The sequence below is a fragment of the Cannabis sativa genome, chromosome 7, assembly GCF_029168945.1.
Source record: "Cannabis sativa cultivar Pink pepper isolate KNU-18-1 chromosome 7, ASM2916894v1, whole genome shotgun sequence".
In the NCBI taxonomy this organism is placed as follows: domain Eukaryota; kingdom Viridiplantae; phylum Streptophyta; class Magnoliopsida; order Rosales; family Cannabaceae; genus Cannabis; species Cannabis sativa.
In genome coordinates, this window is record NC_083607.1 from 10669838 (window position 1) to 10683546 (window position 13709).

The following is a 13709-nucleotide window of genomic DNA, read 5'->3' on the forward strand; positions in this document are numbered from 1 at the left end:
ACACAAATTTAAAGAGCATTGTTATTAGGCACTAATGGTGCCTAGTACCTTCTCGACATGCCGCGCTGCGATTGGCTAGCGATCCTCCCTAAAAACTACTATATTAAATTATATGGAACCCCATACTTAGTTTAACCAATAGCGATATTGACACATAAGAGAGTGCTATACACCATTGGTGTCCTTTTTATTATTCCATTAAAATATTAACGTAATTTTATAAATTAACAATTTTGCTCAAAAATTCAACAATTTTTTAGTAAATCTTAACAAATTAACTTAGATTTAAAAATAATATCATTTTAAATAATTAAAAAAATTTTAAAAAAAATTAAAATTTTTTAACTAACTAATAAATTTAAAATATTTTTGTTTTTTGAATAAAAATTTAAAATATTATTTATTTTTTATTACAAGACCTATTTAGATATAAAAAATATTTTTAAATTCAATATTTGTAAAATCTAAATTTTATAAGAACAAGTTTGAGTTTATATTTTTCCTCTAAAAATTTAAATTTATTTTAAGTAAGCATAACTTTTTTATTTTAATTTCTAATTTTTTTCAAAATAATTTTATACTTTTATTGAATTTTTAATTATTTTTTTTTTTAAGATATGAGTTTATAAATATAAATAAGCTTGATTTTTTTCTTCAAAAAAAAAAAAGAAATAGTTTGTTTAAATTATTTATTGGACTTTCAATAATTTTAGTTTGATTTTTTAAAATACAAATTTATAAATATAATAAAGTTTGAAAATATTTTTTTAACAATAATTTAAATTTTTTTAAGTAAACTTAATATTTTTTAATTAATTTAATATTTTTATTAAATTTCTTAATAATTTTTTTAGAATTAATAAAACATTACAATTTTTAAAATTTAATTTTTTAATAAAAAGAAGCAAAATTTTATATTGATCAAAATGATAAAAAAAAAATACTAATTCTTAATAGCAAAAAAAATAAAATCTAACAAAAATACGTCATTATATAACTATTACATTTTAGGGGAATTTTTAACAAATCTTATATTTTAAAAGATAAAATTAAGTAGTGTTAAAAATTTAAAGGGCAAAAATATTAATTAGTAGTACATAAATTGTTAGTTATTCAGATTCTATATTTAATTGCCGTATATGTAAGAGTAATTCCTTTAATCTTCATCTGTCACACTCTGTTATATGTAAGAGAGTAATAGCAACTATAATAACACGATGGTGGCTGCGTGATGATGGAAGTTTTCGAGACGAAACGCCTTGGTAACCTCTCCAAAGTCAGTAGAGCTCATCTCCATATAGTATAATTGACCAATTCAAATACAAATTCATATTCCTTCCAAAAATATATTTCAAACTTTTAGCGATTAAATCTTCCCAACTATTTACACTCCGAACAACTACACTGTAACAAATTTAAATTGTCATTCATTTATTATTGTACATATAGCTAACTTAAATTAATACATCTAATATTATTATTAAACAATTATATAAATAAATATTTCAAAATTCATTTAAAAACTAAACAAAACCAAGCTTGTTAAGAACACCCAAACCCATTTGATACAAGACCTAGAAAATACACTTGGCTAGTGTTGAATTCGTCTTTACAGAACACTACCAAAGAAAAATCTTCTTAACCGAACACTACCAAAAGTACTTTAATTCTAATAGCTAAAATCAGCTTTAAAAAATCTAACCCAATATAGTCAGTTCTCATAGTACTAAAATAAAATCAAGTTTCATGCCACAAGAAGATTTGTTTTGAATTACTTTCACCAATCAAAATGTCCATCACATAAAAATAATAACTCTCTACACAAATTTGATACCCTTCCGAGTTTTGTTTCTCAATTTCGCTTAATATGTTGCTCATTAGCATAGTAAAAAAAAACTCAGCTAATTCCTGGCTAATGATGGCCTCAACAAAACAAAATTGGAAAAATATTACAATTATCAGATTATGTACCAAAGCTTCTGTCCCCTGCATCACCCAGTCCAGGAATGATGTACCTTGTAATCAAAACAAGAAAAACAAAATATTATTTAGGTTTTCTTTTTCTTTTTTTGATGATACCAATGAATCACAGCATAGAAAATCACAAAAGAAAAAAAAAAAAGGAGACAAATACCCTTTGTCATCAACGGTGGGATCGATAATTCCAGTGTATACTTGAAGCCTGAAACAAGAAGACAGAAATCTAAGGAATGATGAATGTAATTAAAGTTAAAATATGTGATTAGTCTCTCAAAATTATTACCCTGGAAAAGTCTCGCTCAGCTTTTGAAGAGCAGGTGGGGCAGCAATGGCAGATATCTGCAATACATAAGCTTCTTTTAGTTGAGACTAGACTAATAATATTAACTAAGCACTCTACTTTCCAAAGGCCATAGGCAATGTTTGTTAGCCTTTGGAGTCAATAGAATGTCTTAACGATAAGCCACAAGAAAGTGCATTGTCCTCCATTGACCAAAAAACCAGAAAGTTGGTGCGTAAAAAAGTCTGCAGTCTACCTCCAAAGGTTGATTGATCATTAACGGTGCTCTTCTTCCCACTTTGTTAATTTACTAAATTAATTAATTCGTTCATCCCTTTGTCACTTTCAAAACCACTTTGTTTGTAACATTTTCAGTGAGAATATAAATGATTATATAAAGTGAAATTCTACTCAATTATATTCTTAGTTTTTATTTTGGTTATATATGTTTTAGTTGTATAATTAATATTTTTTTTTTATTATTATTCAATAAACAACATATCTTTTATTAAAAAATTATTTAATTTAAGTGTTATTTATATTTAAAAATATATAATAATATTCAAAATTTGTTATTAATTATAATTTTAGTTTAATAGTAATACTTTTTAATTTATAATAATTTTAATTTTTTTTAGAAATATTACACTTTTTTTATTTTTTTTAAAACAATAATAATAAAAAAAATATTATTTTAGTAACTAACGATGTCATAGTAATTCTTTAAGAAACATAAATATATTTTTCTATCTTATTATTTTGAAAAAGAACAGTAATAGAAATATATTTTTTTATATTATATAATCATATAAAATATAAAAAAAATATTAATAAAAGATAAGAGAGATATGTGGTGAATTTAATTTTAATTGTAATATCTAAAAAAAAATAACACTCTGTTCAGCAAAAAAAAAAATAACACTCTTATATATAGCCATAGATATATGCAACTCAGTTCCAACTCCATCAAGCTAAAGATCCAAAATTATTAGCTACGAAAATAAAATTGACAGAAATAGTGAAGTTGTATATAAGTTACCACTTTAATTTGATTGTTCTCAACCCCACATTCTTTTATCAAGTTGAGAGCTGCCACTATTGTGCCACCTAGTAGTCAATACAAAGAGATTACGAAATAGTTGAAAAACCAAACCCAGTTTATACACATAAGAAATTAAGATTCAAAACAGATACTGTAATATGCAAGAAACTATTTTGCAAAATATAGAGATCATTTTGGAGCCATTAAATTCATACCTGTTGCTAACATGGGGTCAACAACAAATACGCGAGAGTCTTCAGGAAACTTTTCAGGTAGCCTATAAAAGAGGCAAAAGATTTATAAGAACCTACTCCAATTCATAGGATTTAAACTGTTTATGCAGAATGAAAAAGGTTATTTCCACATTTCATGAAAAATAAGTAAAGGGAAACTGAAATCACTGAACATAATTATGACAGGAAAGTCTTACTTGTTTAGATATATTGATGGTTGAAGTGTCTCCTCGTCTCTGATTATCCCTTAATATGCAAAAAAAAAAACAAAAAAAAAACCATGAATTCAAATACCAAGTTTCAGAATCAAATGCCGAATAGTGAAGTGTAATCGTGAGTATGAGCTTTCTTACCTAGATGATATGTTTTTGTTGCAGGCAAAATTGATGAAGCATGCTCTGCTAGAGCTAGACCAGCCCTTAAAATTGGAATGACCTGCAGAACTAAAAGAGGAAATGAATACATGATAACATATGCATAGACAAAAGTACATAAACAACCAAAGAGAGAGATAAACATTAAACTAACCGCAACAGGTTCTCTTGGGTCTATGAACTCAACCGTTGCAACATCCATTGGTGTCTGAATCTCTCCCACTACGGTAGGCTGACATCCATAAGAAAGACCGGTATCTCAGGTAAATCTTCCCAAAAATTAACAACCAAGTAGAGAACTCCTAACAAAAGTGTAACATAAAAACTAAAAAAGAACATGTCTGGGCTTCAGTCCAAGTTTAGGGGTGTAAGACAAACAGGATTAAACAAAAACTAAAACTAAATGATGAGTTCCAGTAACAACTAACCAACCAATCCCTTGCAGCCTCATACATAAGTAGCCTCCCCAACTCAGCCATAGCATTTCCTACATTTAAAGTTTAAAGCATTCTAATTAGAATTACAGCTCAATTCACTTCAAATTACACACTTATTTAAATATTGGTCCCTTCCGATGCATACTCCATACATCCAACCCAAGCTTACTTTAACCTGTGCCTTAGAAAGGACATAGCACTTATCCGAGGTACAAGTAAATTACAGTATAGATTATCCTATCAATGAAACCCTGTGTAGTGATAAATCATATGAATACATTTAATAACACAATCTTAATTACTTTCCACTGTGTTGACGACACAATAAACAAGAATATCGGTGTGATAAGGATTGGATAAATTTATAAATCAAATAAACAAATAAATGATCACATGAACTAAATAACACATTAAATAAGTAATGAAAATAAATCTATTTCTTTATTGATAATTGAATATTAGAAAAGATTACATTAAAATAAAATTTTATTTTGGGCACAAAGCCCAACAAGTACCTCCCACCCGACCAACCCAACCCATGCACAGCCCTATCCCAATGAACTTGATTTTGTATTTAAGTTGGAATGGATGGTCTAGATGACTTAAATTAGGTATGTACTAGTTAGAAATGAGAAATGATGGATGATAGATATTATTTTGGTATTTTATTAACTTATTAAATCTATTCATTCGGTGATCTTATAGGGATATTATTATTTTTTTTTTATATTAATTGTCGTGATTTTATCACTAATATTTTTTTTATCGATGTGGGAGTTAATCTATTATTTTTAAATAATTATTTTGTAATATACATTAAAGGATTATTTATAAGTGTTATTTTCTAATAATGGTCAAAGTATGACTTTTGACCAGTTAAATTAGAGCTCGTCGTGACACGGGATCTTGCTACAATTAATTATCGCAATATTTTAACAATTAATTAAAAACCTAAATTGGGCAACAAGTCAATAGTAACCATTAAATCAATTAATTAACCGTACGTGAAATATTCTATGAATTCAGCAAAAGCAAGCTGTTATTAATTTGTCACGACTTTTCTCTCCAAGTTTCTTTTTCATTTCGTGTCTCTCTCTTCTTCATTTAATAATCTGCTATCACAGTACTTTCCCTTGATTTGACTCATTAAAACATGAACAACAATTACCCAAAAGAAATATGAGAGAGCAATCATTTGAGATTGAAATTTCCGAGAAGTGGAAGCTTCCATAGATATAATGCCCACCTATACATTGGAGATAAGAAAGCTATACAAATTTTTATGAAAACTTTGATAAGGTCAACTCGTTTTTAAAATATTGAAGTCAAAGACTAGCTTAAAACAGAATATTCAAACATTATTATATAGTTTTACCGAAGTCTTAAAGTAGTACTATAAAACAAGAGAAGTGGCTTGTATATTTACATATTTTATAATAAAAGAAAAAAATGGTAGATTCAGCCTTTATCATAATACCCGTAGTATTCTCCTGCTTTGTTATTATTTCGATTTTAGTTTCTATATGTTGTAGAGGTCAAAATGGAGAAGCCACAGGAGCAACTGGATTTCATGGTAGAATGAGTACTACAAATGGAGGAATCGAAGGTGGCATTATATCTAGTGGTGGTGGTTGGGCTGGCGGCGGTTGGGCTGGTGGCGGTGGAGATTTTGGAGGTGGTGGCGGTGGTGGAGGTGGTGGTGGTGGCGGTGGCGGTGGAGGTGGCGGTTGTGGATGAGCATTGAACATGATTATGTAAAGCTGTTTTATATTGATTTCATTTATTTGTTACGTACTCAAATTGAATTGTTTTGTATATTCTGATTTAATTTTACAAAGTTGTAATATTTTCTTGAATAAGTTGTATTTTATGTATGGATGGCCTCGAGCTAATTGTTTATTTATATTGAGAGTGGAGGATTCGAAAAATCCTCTGTGAAGAGAGGAATTGCCTGTTGAGTATAGTATCATTATTTAGGGTTTATTTGGCCATAAAATATAAAAATCATTCCTCAACTCTTATATTTACAAAAATTTAGATTAGGTCTCCTGTTAAAATATTGACTTATCTTTGTTAATTATCAACTTTGACTAAAAATTCAATATTTTTTAAGTAAATTTTAACAAATTAATTGAAATTTAAAAACATATTATCTAAATGATTAAGAAAATTAAAAACGAATTAAAATTTTAAAACTAGCTAATCGATTGAAAACATTATTTATTTGTTATTAGAAGATCTATTTAGATATAAAAAATATTTTTAAATTCAATATTTGTAAAATCTAAATTTTACAAGGACAAGTTTGAGTATATTTTTTTTCTCTAAAAATTTAAATTTTTTTTAAGTAAACATAACTTTTTTATTTTAATTGTTAACTTTTTTTCAAAATAATTTTATACTTTTATTGAATTTTTAATTATTTTTCTTTATTTTTTTAGATATGAGTTTATAAATATAAATAAGTTTAATTTTTTTCTTCAAAAAAAAATTTAGTTTGTTTAAATTATTTATTGGGTTTTTAATAATTTTAGTTTAATTTTTTAAAATATGAGTTTATAAATATAATAAAGTTTGAAAATATTTTTTCAACAATAATTTAAATTTTTTTAAATAAACTTAATATTTTTTTAATTAATTTAATATTTTTATTAAGTTTCTTAATAATTTTTTCAAAATTAATAATACATTATAACTTTTAAATTAGTTTTTTTTTTAATAAAAATAAGCAAAATTTCATATTGATCAAAATTCAGATGATAAAAATACTAATTTTTAACAGTAAAAAAACAAAATCTAACAAAAAAAAAAAAGCATAATTATATAACTATTACATTTTAGGAAGATTTTTAACAAAACTTATATTTTAAAAAATAAAAGTAAGTTGTGTCAAAAATTTAAAAGACAAAAATATTAATTATTCTATCTATTAAATACATAAATTGTTAGTCGTTCAGACTCTATATTTAATTGTCGTAAATGTAAAAAAGTAATTCCTTTAATCTGCATCTGTCACACTCTGTTACATGTAAAAGAGTAATATCAGCTGATGGTCGCTGCATGATCATGGAAGTTTTCGACACCAAATGCCTTGGCAACCTCACCAAAGTTAGTAGAGCTCATCTACATATAGCATAATTGACCTATCCAAATACAAATTCATATTCCTTCCAAAAATATATTTCAGCCATTAAATCCTCTCAATTATTACTTTATTTACATTTAATTTTCCAATCTGAAATTATAATAATATAACATTCCGAACAACTAAACTATAACAAATTTAAATTGCATTCATTTATTATTATACATATAGCTCGCTTATATTAATACATCTAATACTATTATTAAACAATTATATAAAAAATATTTCAAAATTCATTTTGAAACTAAACAAAACCGAGGTTGTTAAGAACACCCAAACCCATTTGATACAAGACCTAAAAAATACACTTGGCTACGTCTTTACAGAACACTACCAAAGAAAAATCTTCTTAACCGAACACTACCAAAAGTACATTAATTCTAATAGCTAAAAGCAGCTTAAAAAAATCTTACCCAATAGTCAGTTCACATAGTACTAAAATAAAATGAAGTATCATGCCACAAGAATATTTGAATTACTTTCACCGATCAAAATGTCCATCACATAAAAATAATAACTCTCTACACAAATTTGATACCCTTCCGAGTTTTGCTGCTCAATTTCGCTTAATATGTTGCTCATTAGCATAGTAAAAAAAACTCAGCTAATTCCTGGCTAATGATGGCCTCAACAAAACAAAATTGGAAAAATATATCAGATTATGTACCAAAGCTTCTGTCCCCTGCATCACCCAGTCCAGGAATGATGTACCTTGTAATCAAAACAATAAAAACAAAGTATGATTTAGGTTTTTTTTTTCTTTTTTTGATGATACCAATGAATCACAGCATAGAGAATCACAAAAGAAAAAAAAATAAAAAGGAGACAGGTACCCTTTGTCATCAACGGTGGGATCGATAATTCCAGTGTATACTTGAAGCCTGAAACAAGAAGACAGAAATCTAAGGAATGAGGAATGTAATTAAAGTTAAAATATGTGATTAGTCTCTCAAAATTATTACCCTGGAAAAGTCTCGCTCAGCTTTTGAAGAGCAGGTGGGGCAGCAATGGCAGATATCTGCAATACATAAGCTTCTTTTAGTTGAGACTAGACTAATGATATTAACTAAGCACTATATACATTCCAAAGGCCAAAGGCAATGTTTGTCAGCCTTTGCAGTCAATAGAATGTCTTAAAGATAAGCCACAAGAAACTGCACTGTCCTCCATTGACCAAAAAACCAGAAAGTTGGTGTGTAAAAAAGTCTGCAGTCTACCTACAAAGGTTGATTGATCATTAACAGTGCTCTTCTTCCCACTTTATTAATTTACTAAATTAATTAATTCGTTCATCCCTTTGTCACTTTCAAAACCACTTTGTATGTAACATTTTCAGTGAGATAATACAGTAGAACCTCTATCCAAGAATACACTTGGGACCAAGTAAATTATATTCTAATTGGGAAGTTATAATTAAATAGAGTTACACTAGAAAAAAAAAATTAAAAAACCAAAAAATATCAATGTAACAATAATAACAATAAATAATCATTAATACTATATCATAATAGAAATATTTTAGAGTAAATATAATTTCATACATGTATTATAATTTAAAATAAAATTATTAATTTTATATAAATAAATTTACAAAATACACGTATATATATTTTATTAAGATGTAATTATTCTTATATAGAGGTATACTTTGTTAATACGGGACTTAGAAAATGTATAACTAATTACAATTTAGAGGTTATTCTTATTTATAACTGACCCAAATCGGGACTTGATTTTCTTATAACAAATTATAGGTTATTCTTGAATAGAGTATTCTTAAATAGAGGTTCTACTGTATAAATGATTATATAAAGTGAAATTCTACTTAATTATATTCTTAGTTTTTATTTTGGTTATATATGTTTTAGTTGTATAATTAATATTCTTTTTTGTTATTCAATAAACAACATATCGTTTATTAAAAAATTATTTAATTTAAGTGCTATTTATATTAAAAAATATATAATAATATTCAAAATTTGTTATTAATTATAATTTTAGTTTAATAGTAATACTTTTTAATTTATAATAATTTTAATTTTTTTAAAAATATTACACTTTTTATTTTTTTTTTAAAACAATAATAATAAAAAAAAAATATTATTTTAGTAACTAACGATGTCATAGTAATTCTTTAAGAAACATAAATATATTTTTCTATTTTATTATTTTGAAAAAGAACAATAATAGAAATAAATATATTATATAATCATATTAAATATAAAAAAATATTAATAAAAGATAAGAGAGATATGTGGTGAATTTAATTTTAATTGTTATATTTAAAAAAAAAATAAATAAATAAATAAAAAAATAACACTCTAAATATATAGCCATAGATATATGCAACTCAGTTCCAACTCCATCAAGCTAAAGATCCAAAATTATTAACTACGAAAATAAAATTGACAGAAATAGTGAAGTTGTATATAAGTTACCACTTTAATTTGATTGTTCTCAACCCCACATTCTTTTATCAAGTTGAGAGCTGCCACTATTGTGCCACCTAGTATTCAATACAAAGAGATTACGAAATAGTTGAAAAACAAAACCCAGTTTATACACATAAGAAATTAAGATTCAAAACAGACACTCTAATATGCAAGAAACTATTTTGCAAAATATAGAGATCATTTTGGAGCCATTAAATTCATACCTGTTGCTAACATGGGGTCAACAACAAATACGCGAGAGTCTTCGGGAAACTTTTCAGGTAGCCTATTAAAGAGGCAAAAGATTTATAAGAACCTACGCCAATTCATAGAATCTAAACTGTTTATGCAGAATGAAAAAGGTTATTTCCACATTTCATGAAAAATAAGTAAAGGGAAACTGAAATCACTGAACATAATTATGACAGGAAAGTCCTACTTGTTAAGATATATTGATGGTTGAAGTGTCTCCTCGTCTCTGATTATCCCTTAATATGCAAAAAGACAAAAAAAACAAAAAAAAAACAAAGAATTCAATACCAAAGTTTCAGAATCAAATGCCTAATAGTGAAGTGATAATGGTGAGTATGAGCTTTCGTACCTAGATGATATGTTTTTGTTGCAGGCAAAATTGATGAAGCATGCTCTGCTAGAGCTAGACCAGCCCTTAAAATTGGAATGACCTGCAGAACTAAAAGAGGAAATAAATACATGATAACATATGCATAGACAAAAGCACATAAACAACCAGAGAGAGAGAGAGAAACATTAAACTAACCGCAACAGGTTCTCTTGGGTCTATGAACTCGACCGTTGCAACATCCATTGGTGTCTGAATCTCTCCCACTACGGTAGGCTGACATCCATAAGAAAGACCGGTATCTCAGGTAAATCTTCCCAAAAATTAACAACCAAGTAGAGAACTCCTAACAAAAGTGTAACATAAAAACTAAAAAAGAACATGTCTGGGCTTCAGTCCAAGTTTAGGGGTGTAAGACAAACAGGATTAAACAAAAACTAAAACTAAATGATGAGTTCCAGTAACAACTAACCAACCAATCCCTTGCAGCCTCATACATAAGTAGCCTCCCCAACTCAGCCATAGCATTTCCTACATTTAAAGTTTAAAGCATTCTAATTAGAATTACAGCTCAATTCACTTCAAATTACACACTTATTTAAATATATATAAATTTACTTACTAAAAATGGGAGAAGGAGTCTGCTCATTTCTTAAAACCGAAACCCAATGCTTAATCAATGGATGCGGCGGTACATACACCTGGACAATTAAATAAACAATGAATTGACTTATCCATCGAATTTTATAAACCAACAAACACTATCTACAAGATAATGTTAGTTCTTCAAGGCAAACATATTCTTTAGAAACAAATTTCTTCTATCTTCCCAAAAACATTATAATCAAATAACACCAAACGAAAACAAACAAAACAAAAAGTACTTAAAAGAATTCCATCTTTGTTGTTATTATCCTACATTGTATTCTGGGTCGTTTTCTAAATAATATAGTTAAACCCTGAAAAGGGTTTAGAGTAAGAGTGAACTAACAAGCATTCGTTCCTCCGAAATAGGTTTTTTCTCCCCGGTGGCCATGTGAGACTTCACAGTAAAAGAGCTACGACGCCTAGCAAAGGAATAAGAGATCTGCACGCATAGGATTCTGGCTCAAGCGAATTCGCATATGACCCAATTATAATTAAAGGAGTTTATTCCATTAATTAAGGGAATTCAAAAGTAACAATTAATTAAATTTAATGAGAATTACCTTTTTGGGATTAGGTGACGAGGGATTTGTGGGAAGGAGGTTATATAGGCGAAGATTACTAGGGTTTTGGAGATGACATGATGACGCGAAACGACGCGTATCAGAGGGGCACCGGAGAGAGAATTTAATGCAGCACGCCATGGATTCGAATCGAAAGGGAGAGAGAGGTACACAGCATTTTCGAGTGGGTTGAGAAAGAGGATGAATCTCCCTCGGCTGAAACAGATTGGGCTCAGTTTAACGATTGGGCTTGTGTTTGAACTAAGGCCCATTTATCCATTACCAAAAACACCATCAATCCTAGGGGTGTTCACAAAGTATCCGATCCAATCCAATCCGCACGATCCAATCCAATCCAATCCGCAAAATGCGGATATCCGCACTTGTGCGGATTGGATTGGATTGAAAAATCTAAAATCCGCACTTGTGCGGATTGGATGTTGTTTGACCTCAAAAAGTAACCGATCCAATCCAATCCGCACTTAATTATATATATTTCTAAAAAATTATAATATGTAATATATATTAATTAAAAAAAGACATAAACTTCTAATTTCTGAATTTTTTTTAGTAATATATTGAGTTGGTGCATTTTATTTATTTTGTAATAAAAAACACAAGAAAAATAATTCTTATTCACATAGACACATAGGAGTGTTCACAAAGTATCCGATCCAATCCAATCCGCACGATCCAATCCAATCCAATCCGCAAAATGCGGATATCCGCACTTGTGCGGATTGGATTGGATTGAAAAATCTAAAATCCGCACTTGTGCGGATTGGATGTTGTTTGACCTCAAAAAGTAACCGATCCAATCCAATCCGCACTTAATTATATATATATTTTTAAAAAAATTATAATATGTAATATATATTAATTAAAAAAAAGACACAAACTTCTAATTTCTTAATCTTTTTTAGTAATATATTGACTTGGTGCATTTTATTTATTTTGTAATAAAAAACACAAGAAAAATAATTATTATCCACATAGACACATACACATAAAGTTTAAATATATATATACTAGCTTATTTATTTTAGTAATTAGATACATATATATTTTAGTGTAAATCTAAAAATAAGTATATATATATTGATATATATGTATATTGGTTTAATTTGTATATAAATAGAGATGGAAATAGATTAGTATTGGAGATTAAGAAACAATAGTCTTTTTTTAATTTTTTTTTCTATAAAATATTAAATAATTTATTATTAAAAAAGTAACCGATCCAAAATAACCGATCCAATCCGCACTATTGCGGATTGGATTGGATTGGATTTAAACTCTTATGCGGATCGGATTGGATCTAAAATATGAAATCCGCACTTAGTGCGGATTGGATGTTGTTTGACCAAAAAAGTGCGGATTGGATCGGATGAACACCCCTAATCAATCCTAATTGTTTTTTTACAATTATACGATTTGCGTTGGAAAAAATGCTCTCAATTGTAACAAATCATCAGTAATGAGTTAAACTAATGATATATGCACACATTGTTACACCAAAACACTATACATACTTATGTGGCATTAATTTTCAACTTAGTGTTTACATGAATTTTGATTATTAGAAAATTTTATTTACGACATGGGTGTGCAGTGTCAACAGTGCGTTCTCAAATTATTTGGACAATAAGCCACTAAGGCTAGCTTGGTGAGGGAGGGATGGGAAAAAAGGAGAGGTCGTGGGTTCAAACCTAGGACCTTGAAGCTATTAAGCTATTAACTGATTGTAAAATACCATTACGCTTGAAGAATGATTCCAGTACTGTTGTATTCAAATTAGCATACATTATAATTTCTTTATTCTTTTATGAATGTAAACGGCTTGAAAGGGTATAGCATTATATTCCAGTGTTAAACATGTCTAACCAAGTGATATTTATATCCCCTTGTATTATAAATATGTATAAATTACATTTTTCATGTAGAAACAAACATTATTTGTTGTCGAGTGAATTTCGCAACACCAAATTATATTATTTG

The 13709-nt window shown here is 27.9% G+C and overlaps 3 protein-coding genes across 3 annotated transcripts; 1 reads left to right on the plus strand and 2 right to left on the minus strand.

Annotated features, from left to right (window-relative positions):
• Positions 1-1721: 1721 nt before the first annotated feature.
• On the minus strand, positions 1722-4492 carry LOC115696859 (uracil phosphoribosyltransferase-like). Its single transcript, XM_030623741.2, has 9 exons — positions 4338-4492; positions 4064-4141; positions 3889-3970; positions 3733-3781; positions 3518-3579; positions 3300-3367; positions 2264-2319; positions 2135-2182; positions 1722-2015 (listed from the first exon to the last, which is right to left on the minus strand). The coding sequence occupies exons 1-9, from the start codon at positions 4386-4388 to the stop codon at positions 1964-1966; spliced, it is 546 nt and encodes a 181-aa protein (XP_030479601.1). The 5' UTR covers positions 4389-4492; the 3' UTR covers positions 1722-1963.
• Positions 4493-5795: 1303 nt separating this feature from the next.
• Positions 5796-6083, plus strand: LOC115696401 (uncharacterized). The gene has a single exon (XM_030623301.1). It carries the CDS (start codon positions 5796-5798, stop codon positions 6081-6083), a length of 288 nt encoding a protein of 95 aa, XP_030479161.1.
• A 1864-nt stretch (positions 6084-7947) lies between these two features.
• Positions 7948-11940, minus strand: LOC115698078 (uracil phosphoribosyltransferase). The gene is made up of 12 exons (XM_030625258.2): positions 11712-11940; positions 11495-11590; positions 11126-11204; positions 10976-11034; positions 10702-10779; positions 10525-10606; positions 10363-10411; positions 10148-10209; positions 9930-9997; positions 8454-8509; positions 8325-8372; positions 7948-8202 (listed from the first exon to the last, which is right to left on the minus strand). The coding sequence occupies exons 1-12, from the start codon at positions 11850-11852 to the stop codon at positions 8151-8153; spliced, it is 870 nt and encodes a 289-aa protein (XP_030481118.1). The 5' UTR covers positions 11853-11940; the 3' UTR covers positions 7948-8150.
• Between the last annotated feature and the right edge of the window lie 1769 nt (positions 11941-13709).

Excerpts from the sequence above, each read along its gene's own strand:
- LOC115696859 (XM_030623741.2), bottom strand. The coding sequence starts at position 4,388 with ATGGCTGAGTTGGGGAGGCTACTTATGTATGAGGCTGCAAGGGATTGG. Across the intron at positions 2,320-3,299 it reads AGAACAATCAAATTAAAGTG|ATATCTGCCATTGCTGCCCC; the intron begins GTAACTTATATA and ends TATGTATTGCAG. Across the intron at positions 2,016-2,134 it reads CCCACCGTTGATGACAAAGG|GTACATCATTCCTGGACTGG; the intron begins GTATTTGTCTCC and ends TTTGATTACAAG.
- LOC115696401 (XM_030623301.1), top strand. The coding sequence starts at position 5,796 with ATGGTAGATTCAGCCTTTATCATAATACCCGTAGTATTCTCCTGCTTT.
- LOC115698078 (XM_030625258.2), bottom strand. The coding sequence starts at position 11,852 with ATGGCGTGCTGCATTAAATTCTCTCTCCGGTGCCCCTCTGATACGCGT. Across the intron at positions 11,205-11,494 it reads TTTCGGAGGAACGAATGCTT|GTGTATGTACCGCCGCATCC; the intron begins GTTAGTTCACTC and ends TTAATTGTCCAG. Across the intron at positions 10,607-10,701 it reads ACCCAAGAGAACCTGTTGCG|GTCATTCCAATTTTAAGGGC; the intron begins GTTAGTTTAATG and ends TTAGTTCTGCAG.